Source organism: Rattus norvegicus, chromosome X (assembly GCF_021556685.1).
Source record: "Rattus norvegicus strain SHRSP/BbbUtx chromosome X, alternate assembly SHRSP_T2T, whole genome shotgun sequence".
Classification (NCBI taxonomy): Eukaryota; Metazoa; Chordata; class Mammalia; order Rodentia; family Muridae; genus Rattus; species Rattus norvegicus.
In genome coordinates, this window is record NC_141554.1 from 160,741,736 (window position 1) to 160,758,729 (window position 16,994).

General features: G+C 40.6%; 1 protein-coding gene across 1 annotated transcript in view; it reads right to left on the reverse strand.

Moving 5' to 3' along the window:
- Nucleotides 1–14,543, reverse strand: part of Mecp2 (methyl CpG binding protein 2) — a gene marked incomplete at its 5' end in the record, with an annotated part of 63,427 nt that extends 48,884 nt beyond the window's left edge. Inside the window, 2 exon segments of the mRNA NM_022673.3 lie at nucleotides 8,853–8,976; nucleotides 14,425–14,543. Coding sequence (NP_073164.2) covers nucleotides 8,853–8,878 — 26 coding nt within the window.
- Nucleotides 14,544–16,994: the final 2,451 nt, after the last annotated feature.

Here is a 16,994-nt window from a genome sequence, read left to right on the forward strand (position 1 = left end):
TATTTTTTACTTTTGTTTTTGATTTTTTTAAAGATTTACTTATTTTATGTACGTGAGTACACTGTCACTGTCTTCAGACACACCAGCAGAGGGCATCAGATCCCATTACAGATGGTTGTGAGCCACCATGTGGTTGCTAGAAATTGAACTCAGGACCTCTGGAAGAGCAGTCAGTGCTCTTAAGTACTGAGTCTTCTCTCTAGTCCAATTTTTTTTTTTTTTGGAAAGAAGGTAGTATGGCTACCTTTGTAGTCCTGGCTGCCTTGGAATTCACTATGCAGACCATGTCAGCCTTGAACTTAGAGACCTATCTTGCCTCTACCTCCCCAGTTCTGGATTCATGTCCCATCATGCTTAGCAGAATGCCTTTTAACTTTTAGTCTTTGTTGAGATTAGTCTGGAATATATGACACTCTGCGTTTAAAAAAAAAAAAACCAAAACAAAGCTCAAAAAGCTTAAACATATCATATTTCTGTTTGTTTTATATTAATCTGGAAGAACATCTAAGGAATAGATACACTAACATTTTTAATAAGGTAGTACCACTTTGAACACACCTTTAGGGCTAGAGTTGGCTCTGGCTAGTATCACTGGCTTCTTTTTTTGAAGAACCAGCTTCAATCCCCAGCACCCACATGGCAACTGACAATTGTCTGTTACTCCAGCCCCAAGAGTCTGAAACCCTCTTCTGGCTTCCTCAAGGATCTAAGCCTGTATACTGTGTACAAATACACAGGCGGGCAAAATACCCATATACACAAAAAACAAATTAACTATTAAAAACACAACTTTCAACTGTCCTAACTACTTGGATTTTATCATTCCCATAGTCTTACAAGCCTAACAAAATCACTATATTTATTTATCTAGGAATTTAAAAGAACAAAAGCCAAACTGTCACAACTTACAGACGTTCGTCTAATTTTTTTGCCAAGTATAATTCCAAAAACAGCTAAAAATATTAGAGCAAATTAGTCCTTAATATGCTCTAATACCTTCTGCTGTTTACAAAAACACAAAACCTAGAAACACATGGAAACTTATATTTTAAAATTACCAAATATGTGTAGGAAAATTAGAATACAACACATCAAAGCAATGCTAATACCTACCTCAAGCAATGTATTTTTCCCTTAGTAGTTTGGTATACTGGATCTGTTTGTTCATTTATAAGGTGCAAACTAATGAAGATATAAGATTATCAGGAATTGGACATAGATGAACAACTGTCAATGACTAGGCAAGTAAACAAAAGGAACACTAGCATATACTGTTCAAATCATTTACAAAAATACATCAGATATGGTCCCAGGTTGGAGACCACCAAGGTATTATTAGAAGCCCCAAACAAGCCAAAAAGTATTTCAAGATTTTTCGAAATTGACTTACATGGAGAAAATTAAGATCATGCTATAAAAGTATTAAATTCATAGTTTAGTAGAAATATAGAGGGTTACAAAGGAGACAAGGAGGTAAGTCTAGATATAGATGTCACTTTTTGTGTGTGGAAAGATTTTATAAACATAGAAAAAAAAACAACTTCTGGTTAACAGGACCAAAGTATGCAAACATAAACCAAATGTCAATCTTTGCTTCTATCTAATCCATTCTCAGTGAAGACTCTGGTTAGATTTCTGTTAAAAAATGTTTCCATAGCAAAAGGAAACAAATGAAGGTCTGCAAAGATTAATATAACCATACTCTAAAAAAATAGAGAAAAGAGTCACATACAATAGCATCCTGCAAATTTGTTAAGCACTATAGAATATACTATGCTATATGTACAACACAAACCTTGCAAGGAATGTAATGTGTCCTGATCAACTTTAGCAGATTGGCTACCTTGGGGAGGCAGGGAAATTACCATGAGTCGGAGTTTAGCTGGGACTGTTTCTGGGTTCAATAGAAGGAGGCTGGCACGAATATGCAGATGGCTAACACTTATGTCTGGGTCAAAAAGTATTTAGGTAGCTATCACATAAGTAGAGTACAGGGGTCAGGAAGGCTGTGGGAAAACAACCACAGAATGACCTAGGGAGGATAGAAGAGCAAAAAGCTCAGAGGATCTGGGAGAAGGTTCTAGTTTCAGTCCCTGAGCCCAGGCTAGGAGAATTAGAGGAGTGCTGTTAATATTGGCTTATCAGGGTGGACCTAGTCCACGACAAGAAACAAGTTTACTATCAAAGTATTGTTCAAAAAAAATAAAGCCAACTATGGTGACACGCTTTTTTACTGGATATTTTTTTATTTATATTTCAAATGTTACCCCCTTTCCTGGTTTCCCATCCATAAACCCCCTATCTCCCCTCTCCCTTCTATGAAGTTATTCCCTCACCCATCCACCCAGCCCTTCCTGCCCTGACATTCCCCTACACTGGGGAGTCCAGCATTGGCAGGACCAAGGGCTTCTCTTTCCATTGGTGCCCAACAAGGCCATGCTCTGCTACATATGCAGCTGGAGCCATGGTCTGTCCATGTGTACTCTTTGGGTAGTAGTTTAGTCCCTGGGAGCTCTGGTTGGTTGGTATTGTTGTTCTTATGGGGTTGTAAGTCCCTTCAGCAAATTCAATCCCTTCTCTAACTCCTCCAATGGGGACACTGTTCTCAGTTTAATGATTGGCTGAGAGCATTCACCACTGCACTTGTCATGCTCTGGCAGAGCCTCTCAGGAGACAGCTATATCAGACTCCTGTCAGCATGCACTTCTTAGCATCAGCAATATCATCTGGGTTTGGTGGCTGTATATATATGGGCTGGATCCCCCAGGTGGGGCAGGCTCTGAATGGCCATTCCTTCAGTCTCTGCCCCAACTTGTGACACACACTTCTAATCCAAGCACTTGGGAGGTAGAGGTAGGATGACTAGTAATTTAAGACTAGCCTCTGTTATATAGTGATTTTAAGGCTAGCCTGGCTTATATAATGCAGTCAGTATCAAACAAAACTAAACTACTGGGCATAGTGGTTCCCACCAGTAATCCCAGCACTTGGAAAGTAGAGGGAGAAAGACTGCTGCAAAATCTAGGCCAGCCAGTGCTACACAGAACAACTGTCTCAAAAACAAAAAACATTCAGACATTAAAAAGAAAATCAACTGATGAAAATCAGTAAGGGTTTAAGGGTATGAGTTAGTGGTAAAATATTTTCATAGAATAAGAAAAAAAAAAACAAGAGAACTAAGTACCATTTAATACCAAAGATAGCTTCTGCTCCTGTACAAGCTCTGGACCATCTCATAGGCTAGCACTATTGAGCATTATTATGTTAATAGAGAATATATTAAAAGGAGAAGCCCTGTCCTACTTAAGTGTCTAACAATCTCCTAGGACAAAAGTATGGGGGGGGGGGAGAAAGAGGTTCTATAAGGAGGTGTATAATGGGAACCCTGAAGCTCCAATAGGTGGAATGGGAAGGTTATAGAAGTTGGCCTTAGAGTAAATCCAGATTAAATTCATTATGGAAATGGTACAGGATAGATGATCAGAGAACTGCTTGGTGCCTCAGGGTAAGAGTAGTTTCTTAAGAGTATGATGTAGTTGCCTGGTACACCTGGTATATAGCTGCCTGAACATCATTATTACATGCCCCAAAACATAAAAGCTCCCATCTTCAGGCCCCAGCTGACTATGCACAGCTGCCTATTGTGTATACTAAGCCAGCCACACATATTCTCTCCTACCTCAGCTACCAGGCATTCTTGTCTATCTTTACAATTCATCATCTTTTCCTACTAATGCTTTCTCCTGGACTCAGCTAAAGTTTCATTTACTGTGCAGATGCTTACTACCAACTAAAGACAACTAAATTGTTCTCTGCTTCCATCCCATAAATCTAACATTTTATGTGTTCTCAGTGGCAGATACTTTTCACAATCATAGTTGTGAAAATCCTAGCCCATTTGCCCATCTGCACCTACATCAGGCTAGGGTAAGGACAGTCTCAGTAGCTAGTATAGTTACCCCACATAACAGATGGACAATCAATAGAGGTTATATGAATAAAGTACTGCTATATACACTACAACATTCATAAAGCAATAAATAAAGCAACAGCAACTTGGTCACAAATACTTACAGGATATTCTTTATGCAAATTAAAACAGGACGTAGGCAGAAGGTCCAGCAACTGAAGGATACTCTACAGCCAAGAATACAAAGAAGCTACCACAACTTAGAATAGTCCAAAATAAAACCACTCCATTTTCTTCAAGATTCGTAAATAGGAACTAGCTGAAATTCCCCTCATCAAGTAAAATGTCTTGACTGAAATGCCCTGCTCACATGAGATATTTTATGAAATGGAAGCTTCCAAAGTTTGGTTTCTAGTCCTAACTGCTAAACACAACTTCCTCCTCACCCAACTATACTCTAATCTCTAAAAATAGTACTGTAGTCATAAATTTGTGTTTATATATTCATAGTTTCCCCCTAAAAGTCTACAACTAAATGGCTACACCCCTTTGTTTAGCAATACTTTGAAATTTTAAAATGTATATATCCTTTGACCAACCACTCCTAGAACTTTATCTTACTGATAAACCTGCCTCTGAGCTAAATAGAATCTACAGGAACGAATGTATAGTATGATGGTTTGAATAGGTTTGGGCCCCATCGATTTATGTGTTTCAATGCTTAGCCATAAGAAGTGGCTCTATTAGGAGGTAGGGCCTTGCTGGAGGAAAGTATATCACTGTGTAGGCAGGCTTTGAGATCTTTTATGTTCAAGCTCTGCTCAATGTAGAGTCTCTTCCTGCTTGCCTTCTGCACAAGATATAGAACTCTTGGCTCCTTCTCCAGCACCATTTCTACCTGTAGGCTGCCATGCTTTCTGCCATGATTATAATGGACTAAATCTCTGAAACTGTAAGCCAACCCCAATTAAATGTTTTTCTATATAACAATTGTCATGGTCATAGTGACCATGCAATAAACTCTATTTAACAGCAATAAAACCCTGACTAAGACATAGAGCATCAACATTTTGAGGTAGGTAAGGTTTTGCTATATAGCTCTAAATGGTCTGGAACTCATTATGTAGAGCACGCTGGCCTCAAATTTGCAATGATTCTATTACCTTTGCCTTCCAAGTATTGGAAGTAAAGTTGTATACCACCATACCATGGTGGAGTCAATGACATTTTAACCACTAGAAACACAAACATCCATTAATAGAAAATCAATTAAATGTATTATAGCATATCCCATAAATAGACTATTTTATTCTAGCAGTTAAAAAGAATGATATGGTTCTGTATAAACTAATCCCAGACAATCTCCAAGATACATGAACTAGAAGGCAAGTTTTGCAACTATGTGCCATATTTTATGGTTCAAGTAAAAGACATATTCCCATATAATTTTGTACATGTGTAAACATACAAAATACATAAAACACACATGCATTAACATTCAGAGTAAGGCACTAGACTGGTATTGAAAACCAGTAGGATAGTGGTTTAGCAAAGGATGGGGATAAAAGGAAGAAAGTGGGAATTAGTGTTCAATGAGCACAGAACTGCAGCTTTATAAAAGAGATCTGGATGTGGATGGCAATAATAATAATTTGAAAAGTGAATGACTTGTTCACCAAATGGCTAAGACAAAACCAAGCATACTCCAGAAACCACCCCACCTCAGAGTTAAATACAAAAACCAGTATTTGAGAAAACACAGGGCAATCTTAAGGGAAAATAGGTAATAAACTACATGTGACATGAAACCAGAAAAGGAGGGGTGATTCTGTAGAGAGGACCAGAAGACAAGGCAGGAGAACATGAAAAGGAATGGGGAAGAATGAGCAACAGAGTATACACGAAAATACTATAATAAAACCATCATTTTGTAAGCTAACTCAAAACTACCTAGGGACTAGAGAGACATAAATAAAGAGGCATGCCACTAAGCCGAATGTTCCCTTAGCCTAACACACACACACACACACACACACACACACACACACACACACACACACACACAGAATTTTAAAAATCAATTAAAAAGAATGTGGACAAACAGGAAGTTATGGTGCATTAATATGTATACATCAGAAATATATCAATCTTTTCAGAAAGAAAATGAAAGTGAGTATCAACTAACTCTTAGAAGAAAAAGATTTTCTTGTATAAAAATTAATTTTATGTGTTTTGTCTAGTGTAAGTTTATGCACCACATGCATCTGGAGACCAGAAGAGGGCACTGGATTCCCCAGAACAAGAGTAACCCTTTTGAGTTTTGGGAACTAAATCCAGGCCCTTTGCAAGAGCAGCAAGTGTTCTTATGTTCTTAACTACTACGCCACTATCTCCAGCCCCCAGAAAACTCTAAGAGCTAATAAAATCCTAACATATATTTTAGTGTCCATGTTGCATGTGTGCTACAGTCTAAGGACAGTGGGAGTCAATAACTTGGAGGAGCTGATTCTCTCCTTCCACTATGTAGCTTCTGGAGATCAAATTCAGGTCATTATGCTTGATGGAAGTATCTTTAACCTTCTATGCCAATCACTGGGCTGCCTGAGATTTTATATAGTAGAAAGCCAAGGAGGTTAGGTATTCAGTTAAGTGGATCTAGAAAGTACAAGGTCCTGGCTTCTTACAGATCCATTTAAAAAGAAGTATCTTGAGGGCTGAAGAGATGGCTTAGAAGCTAATATCACTTGTGATTCTTGTAGAGGACCTGTGTTTGTTTTTGAACACTCATGTGAGGTAGCTTACAACTGTCCATAATTGTAGCTCCAAGAGGATCTACCTCTGGCCTCTGCAGTTACCTGAACTCATATGCACCCCTTCACCTTCCATGTGCACCCCACAGACACAGAAAGACACACACACAGAATTAAAAATTAATAAAAAATATCCAGATAGGATGAGTACGAAACATGAACATATAATTCACATCAGCCAGATACAAATGGCCAATAATTACTTAAGCTCAACTCAGTAATAACAAAAAGAACACTGGTTTAAAAAATTTTGATTGCCATTTGGAAAGGCAATTTGGATGGGCCAATACCTACCATTACCTCCAAGTCTAGATAGATTCTTCAAAATGATTGGCTCGTGAAGAAGTTCTACTTTAAAGTTTTATCATTTTTGTTTGTTTGTTTTTGTTTGTTTGTTTGTTTTGAAACAGGATCTTGCTATGTAGCCCTGGCTAGCCTGGAACTCACTATGTAAACTAAGCTGGCCTCAAACTCACAAAGATCCATCTACCTATCTCTGTGTCCCAAGTGCTGGTATTAAAGTTGTATACTACCATACTTGGCATTTTTTTTAAAGAAGAAAAGATATATACTTTTCTAGAAAAGATAAGTTCTATTGTTTGAACATTTCAGTTCAGTTGTTTTTCTCATTTGTAAGTAGTAAGAAATTTTTCTAAAAAAAAAATCCACCCTTTCTTTGGAGAAACATGTATAGTGTCATTACTGCCTTTTTCCTAAAGGCATTCATAAACTGAGAAAAAAGATTTTAAAAAACACAAACCACAGGGGTTGGGGATTTAGCTCAGTGGTAGAGCGCTTGCCTAGCAACCGCAAGGCCCTGGGTTCGGTCCCCAGCTCCGGGAAAAACAAAAAAAACAAAAAAAACACAAACCACTCCCAGCCAAACATCTACCAGAAGAAACCCATCATTGCTTCTATTACATTTGGTAGGATTCCCAAGACAAAACACTAGCCATATAAGTCCCACCAGCATAAATATGTGAAGCACAAAGAACATCAGCCAGGTTTAGAGTATACCTCATCATAGTAAGGAGAATGACAACTGAGGTCACAGGATCAGGAACAGAATCAAATCCAGAACCTGGAGGCAGTGCTATGATCTTCATTTCCTTCTATTCTCCTTCACCCAAAACTCACTCTCCCAGATAAATCAGCCATTTGGTGCATGTATATGTGTGTGTATGTCTGTACATATTAGCTTTATGAGGTGTAATAAATCTAGAGATACAGAAAATTCTAATAGGGGGAATCTCAAATAGAATCACAATGCAGCATGTGTGAACAGTCAACATTTTCTCTTGTAGAAAATAGGAAAATTTAATTGGATTTATCTGTTTTATCACACAAATACAGGTGACAAAATATCAAATGTGGAATAATTACTAATTAAAAAAAAAGCTTGAGAGCTTTGAGCCTGATAAAGGATAAGAAATAACAGAACAATTCACTCTTGCAAAACTAAAGTCCACACAATGGTACTATAGTAGTTCACACTGCAGCAGATCTGTCAGGTTTAAAAATGACTTGACTTTCCAGCTTTTCTAAAAGCACTTATCCTGCTCTAGAATCCCAAGAGCTGCACATCTGTCTGGGTGCACTCCATCAGAGTTCAGCAAGCAAGTACCATTAACCACAGGCTCCATTGTGCTATGACACTTTCAGAAGGGTGCTCTTCTAGGGGACCACATACCAGTTCCTATATCTGAAAATGCAGTACACCACTGTTTGCTAACATTGACCTGCAAGTCATTTAGCCCAAACCAAATCAAAGAAAGCATCATGCTGAAGACCACTAGGTAAGAGCAGCAGCACAGGTGAAGAGCTCAGGACAAGCACTCTCCTGCTTCAAGGTGAACTGAAGCTGCAGATCACCAGTTCCAGCTCTAATCTGACACCCACCCCCCAGATCACATTGTGGCTACCAAGGAACTCTACCCAAACTGAACTGAACTTTCAGGGCTCAGGGAAGTGACTTTTTTTTATTATATGGCACAGTTTGGCCCAGTTATATTTTTTGTCTTTGGGGTACTTTCATACTGTCCAAGAATAGTATATTTTTTTCCTTTTTTTTTTTAAAAACAGATGGCCAAACCAGGACATATACTAAAAAAAAAAAAAGGAAGGTTACTTACCTGAGCCCTAACATCCCAGCTACCATGGAATCCTGTTGGAGCTGGTCTACAGAAGCAAGGTGTATTCTGGGGAGTCACATGTCACATCAAAGCAGGAACTGGTGAGTCTGTATTTTTATGGAGCCTAAAACAAAGAAAATTGTAAGTTGAAAGTCCCCATTGAGCTGCACCTTTTTCCCAAGGCTTTTTGGAACATTCTGAAGATAAATACAGACAAAGTACTATGTTACTTCCCAGCTAAGCTAATTAGAAGCAAAGAATAAACTGCAAATTACTGCCACATAACATAAAATGCTAAAATAAAAACAAGATTTATGGTTGTCAGAACTGACACTATCAGAGGTCTTTACACCTCTGGGGAACACTTTGAAACTACAATGCATACCACAAGTGGTGATTTCTGGTTAAGTATTTCTTCCACCACATTATATAGGAAAAGTCAATGATAGAACGTGTTCAAGAGTGTTCAAGAGTATATTCAACATAAAAACAAACAAAAAAGCCCAAATCCAACCCCCAACACCCCCCAGAACAAACAAAAAAGAAAAAAACAAAAACCAACAAAAAAAAAACCCAAAACCAAAACAAACAAACAAAAACACCCACACATCACCTCAAAAAGAACACAACCAAATCCAGAGGCAAAAGTCTCTCTTCTGCTTCCAGCAGTCAAAGCTGCAAGGAACTGCTCTAACATCACACAAAGGGGTTTTCACCTTGAGATAAAAGACAAAAAGCACCAGGAGATCCAAAGCCATCATCCAAACTATATAAATCCTTCTCTAACCAATTACTGTAAGCCTCTCAAATCAGTAAATCTCAATGTCTGTAACACATTGAGTTGATGGGTTCTTTTGATTTTTTTGTTATTGTTTTTCTTTAATTTTTTTGAGATTTTATTTATTTTTATGTGTATGAGCATTTGTATGAATGTATGTCTGCGCACTACCCACATGTAGTGCCTGTGGAGGCCAGAAGATGGATCCTCGGACTAGAATTAGACCATTGTGAGCTTCTACAAAGGTAATAGAAAATAAGCCAGTGCTCCTAACTGCTGAGCCATCTCTCTCTATATATATCTATTGTTGCTTTTTGAGGCAGTTTTGTTATGTAGTTCAAGCTGTCCTCAAACTCAGATCTTCCTGCTTCAGTCTCTCTTGTTTTTGCACATATGTTCAATAAGGCTGTTGCCATCAAGCTAATCATCATTTCCTTGTTAAAGCCTAAACTGCCTAAATATGTAATTTCAGACACTTGGCTCTGCCAGTAATAACACTTTTATCTTTACACTAAAAGAAAGGCTTATACTGTACAACTTAAGACTATTATAGTCACTCATGGGGTCGAATCCAGAGGAAGGGCAACAGCAACCAAGTCCCTTGATGATGCTTACAGTTATCTTTTAAGGCTCAGCAAAACCTCTTCACTCCCATAATTTCTTAAATCATAGAATTAAGTTATGGAACAGTTTGAAATGCCAAAATTAATTAGTTTTGGATAGCAACCTAATAAAAATCAAACCAGTGCCTTGTTTAAGAAGGCCTACAAAGTCACAACTTCTCAAGACCACAGTTTTACCTACCTGCAATTTTATTTTTTGTAAGGATGGAACTGAAATCAGTGCCTTGCACATGTGAAGCAAATGACTATGCCCTATATCTTCAGCCCCTATTTCATTGGAAGCTGGACTAATCTTTATTCTAAGTTCTTAAAAAAAAGTTTGAGATTTCATGAGAAAAAAGCTAAAAATAAATACAGTTAGGTGAAAATCCAACAAAAATATTCATACTAAAATACCCCCAGCTCTTAGGAAAAGATAAGCACACTTGTACTGAGACTTGGCCAGTAACGAGAGTCCAGACATCCACAGTACCAGCAGAGCTAGCAAAGTGTCCAGGAGAAGGCCATACTTTGCCGTTTAACATGGTGGTGGGCATGTCTGCCTTCTCTTGAGTCTTGCCACCATTCAGACATTCTATACACTATAGTTTCCATGAAAGTGGTTGAAGTCAAACTTTCAAAGGAAAATGTTCCTTGGAAGAGAAAGGCAGAAGAGATTGTAGGAAGCAGAAGAGCACACACACCTTCTGTCTAAGAAAGCCCCAGAAACAGGGAGCCACTGGATTCACACTGGTCCTCCCTAAAATAATGAGCAGGTGCAGTTCTCTAATTGGACAACAGTGATTTTAAAAGGCTGTGATGGGTGCTGAGGACAATGTCTTTCCCTTGGAAGAACAATAGTGTTCTCTACCCAACTAAAAAGGTTGATTCTGTCAGTCACATGGCTTGATCTGCACAGATGTTACTAGAACAGGTGATTAAAATGTATTCTGCCACACTCCAGTCAAGGCTGTGCTTAAAACACTGGCTACTAACAATGTCATTGTCCATGATTCTATGTTTCCCAGGTCTAGTTCGCTAGTGGTAAACTGCTTAGCCAATTAAAAGATTCCCCAATGAGTGACCTGTTTTTGTGGGACTCCTATTAGAGGGAGTGGGGAACTCTTTCTGACACTTTTGGCTACTTTTGGAATCCCTTTCCTTCTAGTGGGCCACCTTAGTATGAGGGAAGTGTCTAGTCTTATTGAAACTTAATATGCCATGTTTGGTTGATATCCCTAGGAGGCCTGCCCTTTTCTGAAGGGAAAAGGAGTGGATGGGGAAGGGGAAGGGAGGAGGGTCTGGGAGGAGAGGAGTGGAAAATGCAGTTGGGATGAAATATATGAAAATAATTAATAAAAAAAGATTCTCACTGATTTCACCTTTAGAAAGATTTCACCCTTAGAAAAGACAACAGGTTCCAGGACACATCATTTACCATGCAAACAAACTAACAAGTTTACCACTGCTGCTCTTTATTCTAGGTTAAAAAAAACCTTCTCAGGAGTGCATGGGTGGAGTTGGGGCACTAGAACATAGAATTTAGCAGGTTTTTCCTTCAAACTCCATAGCTTTGTCTCCCTGTCCCCAATAGATTAAGCTTCATAGAAGCAGATCAGGCAGAGGGAACAACTCTATCTGGAAAATACAAACACAGATTGCAAAAACATATAATAAGCTTCCAAAACCTTTGTGGTCTACGTGTGGTCTTTGTGGTCATGTGTACCTCAGGATTCAAACAGCACAAAAAACAGAAGGCAGCTAAGGATATGAGGTGATTGCCTGGCAAGCATGAAGTCCTGGGTCTAACCACCAGTATAACAATAACAACAAAAAGGAAAAAAATAATCCTTGGAGTACAACGTCTACATGATGCTTTCTTCTTCAGTGAAAGAGGAACCTGTTACTGTAGCTTTAAAGCACTCAAGACACATTCTCATGGAAAGGAAATAGGCATGTGTGATAGATCAATACTAGCAAGAAAGTCATATAGTTTCTTCAAATTCTTAGGACACACTAACTTCAGATGTCAACAGGAACTTTGAAAGGAAACTGTTTTAAAAGTTGCTTACAATGTTTAAAGAGCTATGAGTAAAACAAATAGCTAACCCGAGGGGCACCTGAGGAAGCAAACATGTTACAGAATATGAAAACAAAGTAAAGGTTTCGACTCTGAGCTCAGGCTCAAATGTATAAACTTTGAAATCTTTTGGGTGTGTTTGTGAAAGTGAATGCACTCTGTCTGTCGGTCAGCAATTTGTTTAATGAATGGGTTATGTGTATTAACTCATTTTAGATCATTTGTACTTTTAAAGTGTGTGGATTCTTTAAGGTTCTGACATACCCAGGTAAGAAGATAAAAGCAAGTGTTTTCTAGGCTTTCTGAGTATGACTTGAATTTGAAGTTAAAAACAAACACACAAAAAACCAAAGCCTATAAATATATTTTTCCAAATCCTTGGTGGAAATTCCCCAAGGACCTAACAGTCCAAACTTTTTTTTATAGAGATCCAACATATTTCAAAGAACCTAAGACATCAGCTTAAATCATGTTATTAATTGAAATTGCTGAGATTCACATAAATCCAACCACAAACCCAAAATACAATAATAATTTACCTATTAGTGAAATTTTACTACCCAGGCCCAAATTGGTTTCATTTACGTAGTATATCAAAAACATCTAGAACTTGTGAGAGTCCTACAACATCTCAGTCACTTAGCACTATAAATTAGTTCATTCTGTTTCATGATCGCCATCAACAACCCTATATTTGAGATTATTGTCTCACTGTTTGGGGTAATGATTCCAAACACTGAAGACGACATGCAAATGACTCAACAGAGCCCATTTGTGTTCCTGGAAAATTAACCAGGAGTACATATCTCCCTGACTATGAGTCAGGAATATCAATTTTATGGTGGAGCCCATTTTTGTTTTGATGAACCTTTACCGGAACATACAAAGAACTAGCACAGAGGTATTCCCTAGCAAGCTTTGCCCTGCGGGGGTCCATACTTAACAATGTCACACCAGGGTCTTTCTTGTGAAACCGAATCTTTTTAGACTCCACCACGATTGATTAAACCTTTAGTGCAAAACCTCAGAAACATTGCTACTGACACATAAAAGTCACCTGTGTTTTATTTTAAGTGATTCAGTCATAACCGAACTAAAAAGAGAATGAACTTTCAGAGATAATTGACAGAGGAGTCATAGCGATGTTTGGTACTGGAGATCCTGAGCACTCCAGGACCAAGAGAGCCCATTACATACAAAGTCCCATTCCACTTATGTAACTGGATGATCGCTGGCGAAGGGAGGGGAGGGAGGGTGGGAAGACGCTCATATTCCGAAGCCACAGTACAGCATCCCCAAAGAACCAGAGCACCCTGCGGGCATGGTCTCACGGAAGAGCTTCGAGTGCTGAGGAACGCACAGTCCCTAGCCCACGGTTCCTGATGAGAACTACAACCATCTCTTTATGATGAGTTGTGGGACCTAGGAACATAGTGTCTAGTCCTTTTTGTGGGTGGACACTAACCCCCAACTTGTTCCTGCCAAGTGGGGAATGGAGCTGATGGACTGACTCGCTTGCAGTGGGGGCAAAAAGTCATGGAATGGGAGAGGAGAAGGAGGGAGCAAAATCCAGAGATGGGGGTAAGAGCTCAGGAGCCCTTGTGGCGCACTCTCCCAACGGGAGATGGACTGCGCACGCGCGCCAGTATGTGGGGGGGGGGAGCGAGTAACGGGAGTGGGGGCGCGCGAGGGAGAGGGGACAGCGCGATCCAGGGAGAGGCCGGGACCGCGGGCGCGCGGCAGTGCCGCGGCCCAAAACCCCAAGAAGGGCAGGAGCGCGCACAGCCCCAACTGGCGAAACCCAGACGACAAGGGCGCTTGCAAAGGCTGGGGCCCAAGATGCGCACAGATGGGGCGGGCAGCGGGCAGCGGGAGGGCGTCATTCGAAGGTGGCTCGAGGGAGATCGCGCTGAGGACCGTCGCTCGCAATTGCGGGAGACAAGTGGAGAAAGCCACCACCGGCGACAGAGAGAGGGGGAGGGTAGAGAGGAGGGACGCCATCCGCCAGCCGTGTCGCCCGACCCCGCGGGCCCCTCCCGCGCCACGTCCCGCCCCTACCCCCCGCCCCCCCCAGCAAGGGTCCCCGCCCGCAGCCTTGGCGGTCCCACTCACAGTCTCTCCTCCTCGCCTCCTCCTCCTCCGCTCGGCGCGGCGGCGGCGGCGGCGGCGGCGGCGGCAGCGGCGGCGGCGGCGGCGGCAGCGGCGGCAGCGGCGGCGGCCATTTTCCGGACGGCTTTTACCACAGCCCTCTCTCCGAGAGGAGGGAGCGCGCGCGCAACCGATGCCGGGACCCCGCACGGCCGACGTCGCGCCCCGCCCTCCCGGCCAGCCTGGGCGCTGCTGCACCTGCGCGCCCGCGCCCTAACGGCAGCGCTTTGTCGAGTTTACCCTCTATTGGCTGTGGAGCTCAGGCTGGGGCGGGGCCTTAGCGGTGACACCCTCAATTGGCAGGAGTTCCTGTCTGTTTAGGCAGGGAAAAGGGGCGGACCCCATTCAGCTGCGGATTGGTGGAGGTCTACTGTCACTTCGAGAAAAGAGGCGGCTAGGGCACAGAGGGGCTGGTTTTGTGGGCAGCGTTTGAATGTTGAGGATTAACGGGGCCCTTGTGGACTCTGGCGCTTAAGGAAGTCTAGGCTCTTGTCGCCTATTAGAACCGCCCTGCCCTCTATCCGCAAGCGCATCGGGCACGCTGTGATAAGCATTTAACTGCACCAGCATTTTCTTAGTATCATTTTCTGTAGAAGCAGCAAAGTTGCCTGTTGAGGAGCCTGATGTTGTTCCAAGCCAAGGGACTTGTTTTAAAGGCTCTACCAATTGTATTATTCCACCTAATTAGCACTCTTAAGGCAGTAAAATCAACATATCAAACAAATCCTGGTCTTTGCAGACCTTTATAGTGGGCAGATGTCAGATGCCAAGCTAATAAGAGATTTGTCTGTCATTGTTGAATCAGAAGGTTTGATTGAAGTAAGTATAAAAGAGAGTGAGCCCAGAGGAAGCAGCCCTGCTTTGAAGACCTGAGATCCAGCAATCTGGATTTCAGAGTATGAGGGAAGGTTTAGGTAATAAGGTGTCAGGATTGTCAAAGCAACCTTACCCTTATACTAGTCAGCATTCGATGCTCCTTGTGCTAATCCTGTGCTCAATAGGAGACTTTTGGATTCAAATTTGGCTCCCCTCTCCATTCATTTAGTTGCTAGGCACTGTTTTAGTACTGAACAAGGAGACAGACTAGAATCCTGGTAAGAAAGAATCATACTAAACATACAAGTAAGTAGAATTTAAAATTTTTCATAAAGACTTTGAAATAGGGCAAGAGCGAAAGGAGTGCTATTTTGATAACCTCTAGCACTTGCCCATGTCATCCCCCAATATGGGTAACTGGGGAAAACATTCTAGGCAAGTTTAAACACTCTAAGGAAGGACTATGCATGTCTTGCCAAGGAGGCCAGTGTGACTGGAGAGAGACTTAGGTCACCAAAAGAACTGGGAGATTATTTTGAGATGAGAAGCCCTTGATACTTGAGTCACTAGCTGGCATCATAAAACCTATGTTGCCAGTGAAGAATGGAGAACAGGCCAGTCCAGAGGTCCTGACAACAGTTGGGGTGGGGAGAAGAAGAAGGGGGATGATGATGATAATGATGATGATGGCTTTAACTAGGGCAATAGCAGATGAATTCTGATAAGTTGTGATATTTAAGATTTATGTTCTAAATTGAGCCAAAAGTATTGGATATCAGATGGAAAGAAAGAAAAAAATAAGGATTTTGGCTGAGTTTGGGGCAGGATCACCTAAGTGAATGTTTTTTACTACAATGGGGAAATCTAGAGGATTCTCAGCACCCATATGGCCACTCAAAACCATTTGTAATTTTAGCCTCAGGGGATCTTGTGCCCTCTTCCGACCACAGTGAGTACTAAGCACACATGTAGTACACACAAATACACACAGACACATAAAATATACTCATACACATAAAATACTAAGATAGATAAATGTAAAAAAAACAAGTGGATATAATCTCAGAGTGATTGTGTGTGTGTGTGTGTGTGTGTGTGTGTGTGTGTGTGTGTGTGTGTGTGTTGGGGTGTGAGCATGCAGGTATTTGCAGATGCAGAAGATAGGATCAGAACTTGGGTCCTCTGCAAGAGCAACATGCCATCTCTCCAGCCTCCTCTCCTCCAGGCTGAGTTTTAGTCCACAAATACAAGGATGGTTTAAAATTAGAAATCAATTACAATTTTAAGAACAGATCATGCGAGTATCAATACATGAAGGAAAAAGCATTTGATAAAATTCAATACCTACTTATGATTTTAAAAACAACTTAAAGAACTATAACTAGAACGTTCTTAATCTGATCAAAGATGTTTATAAAACTGTAGATGAAACATGATATTTAATTGAGAACAAAGGAAGAAATAGAGCAAGATCTACAATGCAATATAATTTTCAAAAATAAAATATGTCATTTTTCTACTATAATCTCATAATTGGCCCTTCACTATGAGGAGAAATGGTCATTAGTCTATGTTTAGTATTAGGGTGCAGGCATGTAAACCTAGCTAGTAATAAAATGTTGTCAATATAATGGGAGGGTTGAAGTCTAGAGATAAACTTATTAAGAAATATAAAAATCTGGCTCTCTGAGACAGCTCAATAGATAAGAGCACTTGCT